This window comes from Nyctereutes procyonoides, unplaced genomic scaffold, assembly GCF_905146905.1.
Source record: "Nyctereutes procyonoides isolate TBG_1078 unplaced genomic scaffold, NYPRO_anot_genome, whole genome shotgun sequence".
Classification (NCBI taxonomy): Eukaryota; Metazoa; Chordata; class Mammalia; order Carnivora; family Canidae; genus Nyctereutes; species Nyctereutes procyonoides.
In genome coordinates this window covers 8,311,257-8,324,938 of record NW_026575051.1, presented here as the reverse complement: position 1 = coordinate 8,324,938, position 13,682 = coordinate 8,311,257, and the positions used below count along the sequence as shown (strand labels likewise).

Sequence of the window (13,682 nt, the reverse complement as noted above, 5' to 3'; positions counted from 1 at the left end):
CATAGGGCAAGGGAATTAATGCCCTAAAGCACAAAGCTTTCCTCTGAAAAGGTTTTTCCCAGCAGTAAATCAGTCTTTTTAAATCAAATGGAAAGTCAAGAGACCAGCCCACATTTTTTAAAAATGTCTACATCTGTTTAATGTTACTGTAATAACAATCATTAAAGGAATAGCTGGTACTGGGGGGAGTGTGGGTATAACCCAGGATCTACCCCTTTCTCAAGATTGGAGCTTTTGCTTGCATTGGTGGAGAGTATTCAATTACTAGGTATTACATGCTCATAATTGCTTAGAGCAGAGGACTAAGAGAATATGTTTTTCTGTGAAAACAACTGCAAAGCAGCGCTCCTACAGCATATATAAAATAGGGCGACTACCATGCCACCCTTACCTCAGGAAATGGTCTACAGTAACCCTGATCCCCTCCATGCACTTGCTGCCCTTCCCCCTGGTGACTGGAGCACCACACGGACCATCTGTGGGGGCTGGCCTGTCCTAGGAACACAGACATGCACCAAAGGGTTTTAGGCAGGATGGCACTAAAGGACTATTTTCTCGCTCTGCTCCCAGGAGACTTCCCCTGAGAAAGTCTCACCCTCTGGTAGCTTCCAGCAACAAGGACCCAGCGTCCTGGCCCACCATTCATTCCCAACTTTTCACATCACATAACTCTACCATCCATGGTTCCAGTTGGGTCATCATGTTGGCAAAGTCAACAAAAGAAGGGATTGATTGCCTCCGTGCATGAGCCTTGGGCCAGCTCAGCCACTCTAGCCCACAGCAAGGAGGTTCTAGGGCCAAGTGAAGGTACTGTTGGTGGCCCAGGATCCCTTCTGATCCTTCAGTTCCCCAGAGTGCAAGTGTTGACCTGGAGCTACAGGACAAAGGGGTCGATCGGTGGCTCACACATACATGTCTGTGTTACTGGATAGAAAGATTTTCTTCTCCCTCTTACCTGGACCATTCGCTGTCCTCTCAGGCAATTTCCAGTATCTCTCAACCCTAGCCCCCAGCCTGGGGGAGGTTGTGCTGCAGCATGTCTGTGACAAGAGAAGCAATACATTGGCACATTAAGAGGGTGTTTATCCTCTGCTGAATAAGAGCATGCGAGCAAATTCTTAAGCTGCATTTTTCAGGGGAAGACAACTACAATTCAAAAATCACAGCATTTTTCAGGCGTGACTCATCGTCGCAGTATACAATAATATGAGGAGAGGCTGGAGACCCCATGGTTCGCAAAGACCAGTGCCCAGGCACGACACAGCTAACTTTCTGTGGCCGGTCTTTGATACAAACTGAATCCCTCTGTCACAGAGTTCCATTAAATAACAAAAGAAGAAAGAAATAGGGAGATTAAATGCAATTGGAAACAAAGGCAATGATAATGTGAACTCGACCAAGAAAAGCACCCCTTCACTCCGTTGGATCTTTCAGACACAGAATAGAACAGCAATCTAAAACCAACAGGAAAACTGGACCAAGGCTGGAGAGCAATCTCATGGCACCATCTGGAAATAACATCCATGACAAATAGGAGTTCCCTGGTTCCTATTAGACTTCAATTTTAACCTTTATTATTTTTCCATTTGTTTTTTGTATTTACACCTTGTCTCCTGAACTAGAATTATGAACTCTGAGAGCAGAGATTAGATTAGAATCTTCCTAGCCTCCCCACAGTTTTTAGCACGGTGCTGGCCACAAAAACGGTACTCAAAAATAACTTCTTTGGCTTGAGAATGACACTTCGAAATTGACTTCGAGAAGTCTTAGCAGCCAAGTGAACTGCTCAAGACCTACTTTCTAGAAGCAGGAGAATGCAACAGCAGGCTCCTGGAGACTCAGGGAATGAACAGCTCAACAGGACACCATAGCCGACAGCACCTTGAAGGTAAACAAGATGGAATAGAAAAGAAATATCCGTATGAAAGTAAAGGCTAAGGGAAATGAAAGGTCCTTATAATGCCATGAAGATCCACCCGTCATTTTCACGGCAGCATAACAGAGGCAGCTAAGGTGCCGTGCCAGGGACTACAGGGTCTACAGAGGAAGAAAATGGCATAGATGCAGGCCTCCCCTTCCTCTCTGACAGGGAAGAGTACCGCATATTCGCTCTGTAAATAATCAACATATTAAGTTAATTGCTCTAGACAAGGAGACTAGGAAAGGTGTCATAGGAACCCTTTGCCCTCCAAGGACACATTTGCTCCACTGGCCAGCTGACGTGATAGGGAATAGATAGAGGAGGTTCTTGAAGATTGAGTGGCTCCTGAACACCAGCAACTCCCCCTAGTCCAGAGGTTAACGCAGCTGCCGCCCCTGATCCCCAGCAAATTGCCCGTGGTTCTAACTGCCCTGGGGCAGAGCCAGGTGTCAGGCCTCCTCAGCTGCTCCCCTAGTGGTGATATATCTGCCCAACACATACCAAGGGCAGCCTGGGATTCTCCCCTGAGCTGGTCTTGGAAGGTACGTGAGATCCTACCTCAACCTCCATCCTTTTCATTCCCCCTGAAGTTGAGGAACTCAGCAACTGTCCTGGGTATGTCCTTGACCATGGACTTGCAAGGATCCCTCCTCTGACCTTCTGGTTTGCTGAAAGGATCAGCAAATGACACCCACCATTACTGTCTGGTTGCCCACCTCACAGTTCATCACACAGCGGGATCCCTGCCCTGCCAGGCAGTGGTCCTGATCCAGTTACGAAGGACATTTGTATGCATGTACTTCCCACATCAACCCAACCCTGAGAGACAGCTCATCCTAATCTTACAACAAGGACTCTGAGATCCAGCTGGGCATTCGAGTCCATGTCGCTGCACACAGTGCCTGTGTGGCGTGCTGGCTCACATGCTGCTGCTCCTATGCTGCAGATAGGTATAGAATGCTCATTAAGTGTGTGCCCCCAGTCTAAGCCCCAGGGATGCAAGTGTGAATTAAGCAAACGTGGTTGCTGTCCTCAGGGTGCTTACAATATTAAGAAAGGGGACAAAGCAAGTCAGCAGGCAATTCCCGCATAAAGGCCAGTGATGACAGAAGGTCAGGGTGCTGAGGACCACGGTGACTCCTTGTAGACCTGTGAGGCCCTGGAAAGCTGTGTAGAGGAAAAGACATCTCTGCTGAAACCACAGGGCTGGGTAGAAATGAGCCAAATAGGGGATCCCCGGGTGGCTCAGTGGTTTAGTGCCTGCCTTCTGCCCAGGGCATGATCCTGGAGACCCAGGACCGGGCTCCCTGCATGAAGCCTGCTTCTTCCTCTGCCTGTGTCTCTGCCTCTCTCTCTCTCTCTCTCTCTCTCTCTGTGTGTGTGTGTGTGTGTGTGTGTGTCTCATTAATAAATAAATAAAAACTTTAAAAAGAGGAAAGAGAAAGAAGAAAGAAAGAAAGAAAGAAAAGAGAAAAGAAAGAAAAGAAAAGAAAAGAAAAGAAAAGAAAGAAAGAAGCCAAAGAAAGAAAGAAAGACGTTCCAAGCAAAGGGAGCATCCCTGAAGTCAGCTGGTGTGACACTTGATGGAACGGAGGCCAGCCTAGAAAGGCAGGGGGATGTGAGAGGAAATCCTGCTGAGGTCCACACCAGCCAGAGCATGAGAGTTTGGTTAGCCCTGTTAAGGAATGTGGGTTTTTGTCCTGTGGTCACTGGGGAGCTCTTGAAGAGTTTAAGCAGGAGAATAATGAGATCAGGTTTGCATTTAGGAAGGCTTGCTCAGGCTAGAAGTGTGGGAAATGGCCCGAAGGCAGGCAGCCTGAATGCAGGGAGCCCTGCAAGCCAAGCCTTTGTGTCCTGGAGGTAGTGGGGTGGGGTGATTGCTCCTTCTCCCAGGCAGGGAGTAGGGAGAGTAGGTAGGGAGCGGGGTGGAACGCTGTGAGAGATAGGGAGGACCGCACAGGGGGAGGATGGGGAGTGGGTGTTTTGAGTGAGGATGCTGGCGGAGGAAGGAGTAGAGGAGGGGGTGCAGGTGGCTGGAGTGGGTGAGTGTCTGCGCTTGGCAGTGAGATGAAGAAAGGAAAGAGGAAGGGAAGGGGTTTCTGGGGGTGGGAGGTAATCAGTTCCTTAGAAGTGTTTGTCAGGAAATAAAGCGGGACTGGGACTGGGACGGAGACCCGGGAGCTGTCGGTGGGGATGACCAGTGAAGGCACCGGCGTGGTGGAGTGCCGGGGAGAAGAGGCAGCTTGGGGAGAGGGTCGCCACAAAAGCCCCACAACTCCCAGCATCTCAGGAACGGCCGCAGAAGAGGAGGCTGAGAAGGAGCAGCGGGGCGAGAGGGCCGAGGTGACGGCCGCCCGCGAGCAGGAGGAGGCTCTGCGCTCTGTGGCCAGCGGCCAGCACTGGGGCGCCGCGGCTGCGGTGGGATCCGGCAGGCTGGGTGTCCCGGGAGGCCGGGCCGCTCAGGAGCGCCCTGGGACTACATTCCTTCCGCTTCCAAGCCCAGGCTTTGCCCCGAGGTAGGCACTTTGCGGTGCAGTGGACAGAGCAGCCTGCCAGCCCCACACTGGAACTGCCCCCAGCAACGCTGCCCTTCCAGCATGAGCCATAGGGCCGTGGACCCCCAGACAGGAATGCCTTGGCGCCAGGAGAAGACCCTGGGGGCTCATAGGCTGAGTCACGGAGGCTTCCCGCTGGCCCTACCCCAGGTCCGCCCCCTGACACAGGCCAGGCCTCCTCCCCACCAGCAGTGGGTGCACAGCAGTGGGTGCACTGCCTCGGGCCCAGGCTGCTTCCCTGAGCCGCATCATTAAAGGGAAGGTGCCTCTTTCGGGTCAGGGGAAGTCCGGAGGCTCCCCCTCATGATCAGAACTTAGTCCAGGGCCGGAGGAAGGGGAAGGCGTGGGGCTGAGGGAGCCCGGGGCTGGGAAGGTATGGAGGGAGAACATGCAAGAAGCCGGGGTCCCCTACTTCCTCGTGTCCCCTGCCTCCCCTGCGCTCTCCCCCTCTGCGCCTCGGGGCTGGGCTCCCTTAGTCCAGAGTTTGTCCTGACAACTAGACCTCAGGGACACGTTGGGGGGGGGGGGCGGCCTGGAGCGGTGACAGCTGCAGAGTGCAGGGGACAAGGTCTCATCCGACGGGGCAGCCCTCGGGCCGCACCTCTTCAGTGGGAGAGCCCGGTTTAGCAAGGCGCCGGCCGCGGAGGAGACTGGAGCGGCTCCGGGCTTCCCTCACTGGCTCCCAGGCCTGGCTCGGCTCTCCCCGGACAGGGTGGAGCTGGGGCTCAGCAGCAACCTCCCCAGGACGAATGGAGAGGGCGCGGGGAGGGGGGACGCTGGGCGCCTCCCACACCTTCCTTCCCCTTTCTCTTCTCCACTCTGGTGTCCTCCAGAATGGACATGAATTTCAGCAGCTCAGCAGCCTCGTGTCTTCCATATGCTCCAGAATCCAAATGGGTGAGTGAAAGCTACGGGAAGAGGCAGTAAGAGGAGGCCTTGGCTGAGCAGTGAAGGGTCGCAAACCCTGTGGAGCCCTAGGTGCTGGGGGCATTCGTAGTCCGCCCACCACTTGGCAGAACTTAGAGGATGAAAATAGCCCTCCCCCTCCGAGTGGCCTGGACCCCTCCTCAGGTGCGCTTGCCCAGCAGGCAGAGGCCACTGTGAACCCACGGGGCCCAGCACAGTGACTGCCATGAATGTCCGCTGAACCAAATTCAATCTCAACGGCATCAAAGGGGACTGCACGTCTCTCCAGAAGGTGACAGGCCCTGGCGGAAGAGAGCACCTTCCATAAATCTGTCATGAGCCTAGACACCCTAATAAGGGAGCTGGGGTGGAGTCTCAAGAAACCTAACATTGAGAGGAAATTTAGTCCCTTCCTTGGAAACTTCCCGTCTGCAGTCACAGGCCAAGCAGCCAGACTCGGAAAATAGCAGTGACGTCATTCACACTTCTCCTCCATCAAGCACACGGCCATCACAGCACTCTGGCCTCTGCTTACCTCGTTCCCTTGCCTGGAATGCCCTCCTCGTCCCACCTCCTCTAACAAAATCTACACAACCAAAGAACTTAACAGACGAAATGACGTGATACCTGGGATTTACTGGGGTCCAGAAAGGTCTGGGTGGTGGAGAGACAATGAGGAGAGAGGAGATCGTTAAAACCAAATAGGCCCAGGGTTGATAGTTAATGAAGCGTGATGGTGGGTAGAGTTTTCTTAGCACGTCCTATGCATCCATAAAAACCAGGTCAATCCTACCTTGTACAGGAAGCTTTCCTGACTACTCTCCACTCAACAGACAGACCCACCCCTCCCTGGGCATAGTCCAATGGCTTAGCCTATCCACAGTAGCATAATGATATACTATAGCCACATATTAGGGATTTGTTTCATAGCCTTTTGGTTGCCCTTTAAATCCCATGGCAAAAAGGAGAAGGGAAAGACTAATATTTCTTTTTTTTTTAAGATTTTATAATTTATTCATGAGAGACACACAGAGAGAAGCAGAGACACAGTCAGAGAGAGAAGCAAGGCTCCCTGCAAGGATCACAATGCAGGACTCGATCCCAGACCCCAGGATCACAACCTGAGCTGAAGGCAGACGCTCAATCACTGAGCCACCCAGGCGCCCCAAAACTGACATTTCTTAAAGGCCCACAGTGTATAGAGAACTGGAATGCATGTTTCTCATGTAGGCCATATCCTACAGCGCTTCATCACCACAAAGTTGGGCTCTCAACAAGCATCTCAGTCATATTTGTTGGAAAATACATAGAAATCATTAAGAAGACACCAGCACAACCATCTGGCAGACTAGTAGACAGCCATCAAAGACGATGGACAAGTTTCTAATGGCAGGAGGAAGGATTAATACTGCTAAGTGAAAAATAATCAAAGCACAAAATTGTATGCATGGTATGATCTTAACTATAAAACTGAGTAGAAAAAAAGACTGGATGGAGCTCAAAATGTGCTAGTTTCTGGGGAGAATTATTAGGGATTTTTTTTTCTGTTTTCATATTTTCAAAATGTGACTTAACATCATAAACAAGAGGAACCAACAACCTTTTTCTGTAAAGGACCAGAGAGTAAATATTTTCAGCTTCGCAGGCCACACAGTCTTTGTCACATCTACTCACCTCTGCCAATGCAATCTGAAAGCAGCTGTAGACAATGTATAAATGAATCACGGTGGCTGTGTTCCCGTACGACTTCATTTACAGAAGTAGGTGGTGGCCTGAATGTGTTTCGAAGACCAGCCACAGTTTGCCACCCTCTGACCTATTACTTTAGAATCAGGGGAAAAAAAATGTTACTTAAGTTATAGTAGGCATGCATTCTCGATTATAACTGTAGGATCTAGGTGCTACGATTAATAGAGCACAGCAAAGTACGAAAGTCTTACCCTTGCATGATAAAACACTCAAAATTATAAGTACTAAATTATAGAATATGAGAATGAATATTCTGTGCTGGATAGAGAAGTTAAAATTCATGATAGCAGTAATTAATACAAATTTTATCTCTATTTTTAAGCCTAATACATGTCATTTATTTATTTATTTATTTATTTATTATAAATTAATTTTTATTGGTGTTCAATTTACCAACACATGTCATTTATTTAGATTTTCTTTTATGTGTTTCCATAAAGTTTTAAATTTTCTTAGAGAGTTCTCAGGAATTATTATTATTCTATAATAGAGATTATAATCTCTATTATTTTTAAAGACTAATTTGGGATGAACAGAAAACATTAAATTCTCTTCTTCTCCCCCCCCCCCATAGATTTTCTGAAGCAAAGGCCCTAGGAGAAAGTATAAATGAAACAAGAAGCAAAATTGGTAAGCAGATGATATTCTTTGAGCCTCTTTCACAGACCATTTTCCTGGTGAAAATCAGGTCATGATGTCCCTCCAAATAACCATGAAGCCGGGTTTCAAGATGTCCCTGCCAAGGAAGCTGCTTTGTGAGTGCCTTTCCTTGGAAGTTTGTCATCTCTCCTACTATCCATCAGGAAAAGTGTTTTCTTTTGTCTAGAACTTGAACTTTTCATCCTCACGCAGGCCTGAGCTCTAGCATCCCAATGAGAAACTTTTGCTTTTCCCTCCGGTGTTCCTCAACCATAGCTCAACTAGTCATAATGGCAAGATTACAGTGGAGTTTCACATTTTCAAGTGCTATGAAACACTTTTACATCCCCCACCCCACAAAGTTTATACTTAGCATTTCTGGCACAGGCATACATTTTTCAGTACCATTCGGTAACCAGTGGGAGGAAGAGAAGGCAAAGGAGCCTCTGTGCCTTCCCAGGGCGTAGGCTGCCCAGTAGGACTCTGCCACTTAGGTGAGCGTCCTTGGAAAGATGAGGCCAGGGCAGGAGGCAAACTCAATACAAGAATGCTTCATATTTTTGTCAAAGTGAGAAGAAAATGTTTCCTTCTTCCCAAGCTAGAAGACACCCAGGGTCCTATCTCCCAGGCTGAGGCAGCTCTGAAGGCAGAAGTTACCTCCCTGTTCACAGCTGACATCCCGCATTTCCCTTGTCCCCACCCGCCTCCTCTCATAAGTGAGGACAGCACAGAAGCCACTGTGAGTGTCCCCTTTGGCTTTTCCTACAGAATGTGGAAAATTAGAGCAGCTTCAGGCACCCTGTCTCTAAATAGGAATCTCACATTCGCCTCTGCAGCCTGAGGCAGCCGGGCCCTGAGCCATGCCCAGCACCATGCAGAGAATCCCTCTGGTCCCAGTGGTTCTTAACCTAAGATCTAGGAACTCGGATAGGGGGAAAATGAGCCTTTATTTTCACCAACCTCTAACTGCAATTTAGCATACCTTCAGTGATAAATGTAGGCAGGTGACCCCAGTAGGACTAGCAACACCTGTCACCCCTGGAAATTGCAGACCTTTTCATTTCACAGCCCATTGTGGCAGATATCATTAAGTATCTTTTGTACTTGTCAGTACTTCTAAATTATGATAGTTATTAGACTCACTGTGAGATCTTATTATTTAATGCATTTATATACAAGCATATAGGTGTTTCTGTATCTCAAAAAGTTTTAAAATTTGGTTAACTATTTCAGTATAACTGATTTCTCTTAAAATCCAATGTTTTTTTTTTCTTTTTATCCTGTGCACCCTAAAAATCATCATTCTGAGACAAGGCTCATTGCTTCATCAGATTGCCAGAAGGATTCCTGGCAAAAACAAAACAAAACAAAACAAAACAAAAAACAATAAAGAACCCACAAAGACTACAAACTCCTTTCTTGACCTGGATTCCCAAACCCCTAAAACTACATGGGAAAAAAGAAAAAAACCCTGGGTGTTAAGGGTGTGTACATCTTTCTGGAGATAATATCCAAAGTTTGTCTGATTGTCAGAGGGTTCAGTGACCCAAAGCAATAAAGAAATTGGTTCTGGGTCAGTGCCCCATCGGCAGTGCCACGACTTCAGGGCTAAGGAGCAGCCCAGGGTCATGGTGGCCCACTTGGCTGGGTGGCCTGGAAAGAAGGGAGAGCAGAGAAAGAATGGAGGCCTCACTGTGTCCAGGGACGACTTGCCAGCCTTGTGGGACTCAAAGCACCCAGTGGTCTGTTTTTATCCCTGGAGGTTTGTTTATAAGAGGGAAAAGAAACTGCTTTTAGAAACAGCTTCTCCCCCAAAAAGTAATTTAAAGTTTTTCTCTTGAAATATATATAACTCTCTCAACCAAAGTAAAATTATTCATTCCAACACTAATGAAATAGACTCATGATGAAAGAGACCAATGGCCTATAGTAATCCATGTTTTCACTCTGAGTACAGGTTGTTGTCACAGATAGTTCCTAATTCTCCATAGTTTGGGTGCAATATCATATGTTCATGGATCCAGTTTGCCACCTTCTCAGGAGGAGGCAAGTCAGAAGCTGCCCTGTGGCTCTACAGCTGCCCTGCCCAAAGAGCCAGGGTCTGAGTGCGTGAGAGCTGTAACTGGTCTCTTGGAGAGAATGATCTAGACACATAAAGAGTCCAGATTTGCTAGCAGAAACCCTGGGCAAGTAAACCTTTGTTTTTTCTAGATCATAACAAGCAGACCTCATACCAATGTTGAGATTCAGGCATTCATTACTACCAAAAAAGTAGCTAGTTTAGTGGTGCTAATAAATCCAATATCCCTCTTCCTTTACTTTATGCAAAGAGCAGACTAAGATCCATCCCCTGGCCACCCATCTTCCAAATGTATTTTTGATCCCAGGGGGCCCGGTTGAGTTGGATCACTGAGACAGCCTCCTTACTGAACAAGCTGTCATGGTGCTTGGCCCCAGGAAGTAGCCCATCACCACTGCATGTCCAACACAAGACTGAGATGAAGAAAGTATAAGGTGGAACTTGTACACACATTTAAATTTAAAATTTCCAAGGCAATCTTGAAGGAAACTGCTTTCAGGAGACTTGTGACCTTTCTAAGTGCAATTTTTCCTAGGGAGAAATTAAATGAAGTGGAATTTTCAGTCCCCAGTGACTGAAATCTTAGACTTAGTGAATCCAAGAGTCAGGAGGTGGGAGCTTGGCAAAGATGTACTATCACATGTGTGGGATTGTGACTCAGCTCCGCTCCCAAACTGTGCCACATCCTGCCTCTGTACCCCGAGGCAGGAATGGGATGCTGTGAAGTGCACATGGAATTGGCCTGCAGAGAGGAAATTAAAACTGTACTTGTGAACTACAGATTAACCAGCCCATGTGATTTAAGTTCAGGTCCCTTCCTGGGTAATTCGTTTTCTCTGACATTGTGATCTAGGACTGTCACTTGAGTTTCATCCTCAAAAATTCCTAAAGGCTAACAACTCACTTATAACCACATCATACCTAATTTTACATGACGTAATAAGTCAACCAAAACTTCCATATTATTTCCATTTCTTGTAACAAGCCAACCCAAACTAGGTAGATAAACTCTTGCTGCCTTTTCCATCCTTCTCTGTACACCATTTATATCAATTCTGATTTCAAATCCATTGAAATCAGAAATGGAAGAAATAGTCAATTTAAAATCTCCCCCCTCAAAAAAAAGTAGTCTTTTGTTTCTGTAGGAAAGCTGTTTTCACTGTATGTATGTGTCCTGTACACAAGAGTGTTAGACTGCTTTTCATCACATGGGCTGTGTATTTAACACATTCACACATACCCTGCTTCCATTCATCATATCTCTAAAAATGCCATTGAGCCCAAACTAGGGGAAAAGAATTAGACCCAGTTAAAAGCAGTGGCATCAACCAGGCCATTTTTCACTTACTAGAATTCCGGCATTCGTTCTTCTATGTGAGTGTTCTACTACTGGCAGCATTGTCTTTGGCAACAAGGAACAATGAGGGGCTGTCCTTTGGCATAAGGTCCCCTCCTAGATCGGTCCCAGAACTGGCTGCTCTGGAGGCAAGGGACAGAGCTTAACTCTTCATCTTCCACCGACCCCTCCAGGCCTAAATGAAAACTAACCTCACAACATGCTGCACAGAAGGATTTTCACTAGTGGGCCAATCAGTGATCAATTCAAAAACCACAGGAAAGGTAATGGAAGTAGCTGTTAGCAGGAGGTAAAGGGGAAAAGCAAACAAACACTAGAAAGCTAACAAAACACTCTGAAAGGTTTCTTTCTCCTACTCTAAATTCAAAGGACCCCAACTCCCCCCCCCCCCCGCTTTGAAAAACACTCTTTAATAAAATACTTCTCTTACACATTTGGATGTTGAGAAATCATTTCTCCGATCCAGGTCTCCGTCAACAGGATAAATAGGAAAATTTTCAGTAGGGTGCCTTTTCTGTACTGGTGTCTTCCTTTAAGCTTTGCTTCTGGACCTGTTGGTGCATGTTGGCTTCTAGTAGCTTATCTGGGAGTAGGGGAAAGATGAAAATCCAGGTAATTTCACTAGATTATGAAAACCTGAATTAAGTATATTCTTTTGTTACTCTTTGGCACTATCTCCAAGTAACAGCCACCCCAACGACATCTTCCGCCACGTACTGAGCACTGACTGTGCTGTGTCGAGAACTTGACATATGCTATCTCATTTAATCCTTGCAAAAAAGAGCCATGAACTGTACAGGGGGCAGGGAGGCAGGGTTATTACCATGTGTCATAGATTCTAGATCATGATTTTTAGTCTTCACACTTCTGAAATCAAGATACATTTGGCCATTTTTTCACACTTTACGAACCTCTGGAATGAAAATTAGTCTTAACATTGAACATAATCTAGATTCTATGAAATAGGGAATCATCATTATTTTGCAGATTTTAAAAAATGCAGTTTTAGTGAGGTTCCCTCTACGTGACCAAGTTGAAATTAAATTCCATTTCTGCCCAACTCCAAAACTTTTCAATACAGTTTATGATCTCCATAAATTCAGATTTATCTGACTTTTACATTGTCTTCTGAGTTTAAGATTTTACTCAGCTGTCCCTCAGGTCTTGTGAATCTTTAGCCTTTATCTGGTGTGCCCAGCAAAAGGCTCAAACTACACCCTAGCTCATGCACACACAGCCCAAGAGGATGAAAAGAGTCTTTGTCACATGACTAATGACAGGTCACCTTGTGCCTATTGGGGCTCAATTGCAGGGGACGGTGGAGCCTGAAACCCAGCCTGCTCTTGCTCTCATTTCCATATGCATCAGCTCAGGGCTGCATGTGTCCTTAGAAAGGGATGACTTTTTTCTGGTTTGCAGAAAGATATGCTATGGATTTGCAGTAGCCCTGGTAGGATTCAGTGCCCCACATGGGTTTCAACCATCATCTTCCTTGGTTTATAAAATAGAATAGTGGGGTTGTATTTTCAGGCTCCATACAATTCCAATGGAATGGGTTTAGTGATGCTTCAGAAAACATGAGAGAGTTCAAAGCATTAACTTCTCTGAGGTTTAGTAGGAATGGATGTCATGAAGTACTTACGCTTCATGCAAACAGGCTCCAGTAAGCACTAGAGAAACCCTGATTAAGGGCAAGCGTAGAAGTCATTAGTGACCACAAGACAGAAATGTGTTACCTTCAAGTGGAAAAATACTATATTCTCAAAACTAAGTTTGGCTATAAGTGTAGAAGGAAATTTACTATCTCGTGTAACCTGTAGGTCCAAGGAGTACAATTGGCTTTGCATGTACCCTTCTCTCCCTCCTCCTCTTCCTCTTCCTCCTTTTCCTCCTCCCCCTCCCCCTACCTTCCATCTCTCAGGGCTATTTGACTAAGTTCCCTGATGGCCTCACCCCATCTAGTGACAAAGTACCTCTGAAAGTTCTCGATTTACATGGTATTGGAATTCATAATTCCAGTAAATGTGATCTTTCCCAGCAATGTTGGCAAAAAGTCCCTGGAGGGAGGATGCTTAGCCTGGCTTAGGTCATGTGTCCATCTCTAAAGCAATCCCTCCATCCAAGGGGAACGAAATACTTTGATTGGCTGAGCCTAAAGGCTGTGCCCATTCCTCAGGCAGCAGCTTAACCTGCCTGAACCACGTAAACTGAACAAGATTTGTAAGGAATTGAAGAATTATCTTTCTCCAAAGGAAGAAATGCTGGACACAGAACAAGCAAGTTCACTGCAGACCTTTCAGAAATTTTTCTGTGGTTTGAAACAGAAAGTCAGGAGCATCTGGGTGGCTCAGTGGTTGAGCATCTGCCTTCGGCTCAGGTCGTGATCCCGGGGTCCTGGGATTGAGTCCCACATCAAGTTCCCCGCAGGGAAACATGCTTCTCACTCTGCCTATGTCTCTGCCTCTCTCTGTGTCT

General features: G+C 46.8%; 1 protein-coding gene across 1 annotated transcript in view; it reads left to right on the top strand.

Annotated features, from left to right (window-relative positions):
- Positions 1–13,682, top strand: part of KIF6 (kinesin family member 6) — a 375,439-nt gene that overhangs the window by 279,589 nt on the left and 82,168 nt on the right. Inside the window, exon 15 of the mRNA XM_055329543.1 lies at positions 7,706–7,761. Coding sequence (XP_055185518.1) covers positions 7,706–7,761 — 56 coding nt within the window. The remainder of the gene's footprint in view (positions 1–7,705; positions 7,762–13,682) is intronic.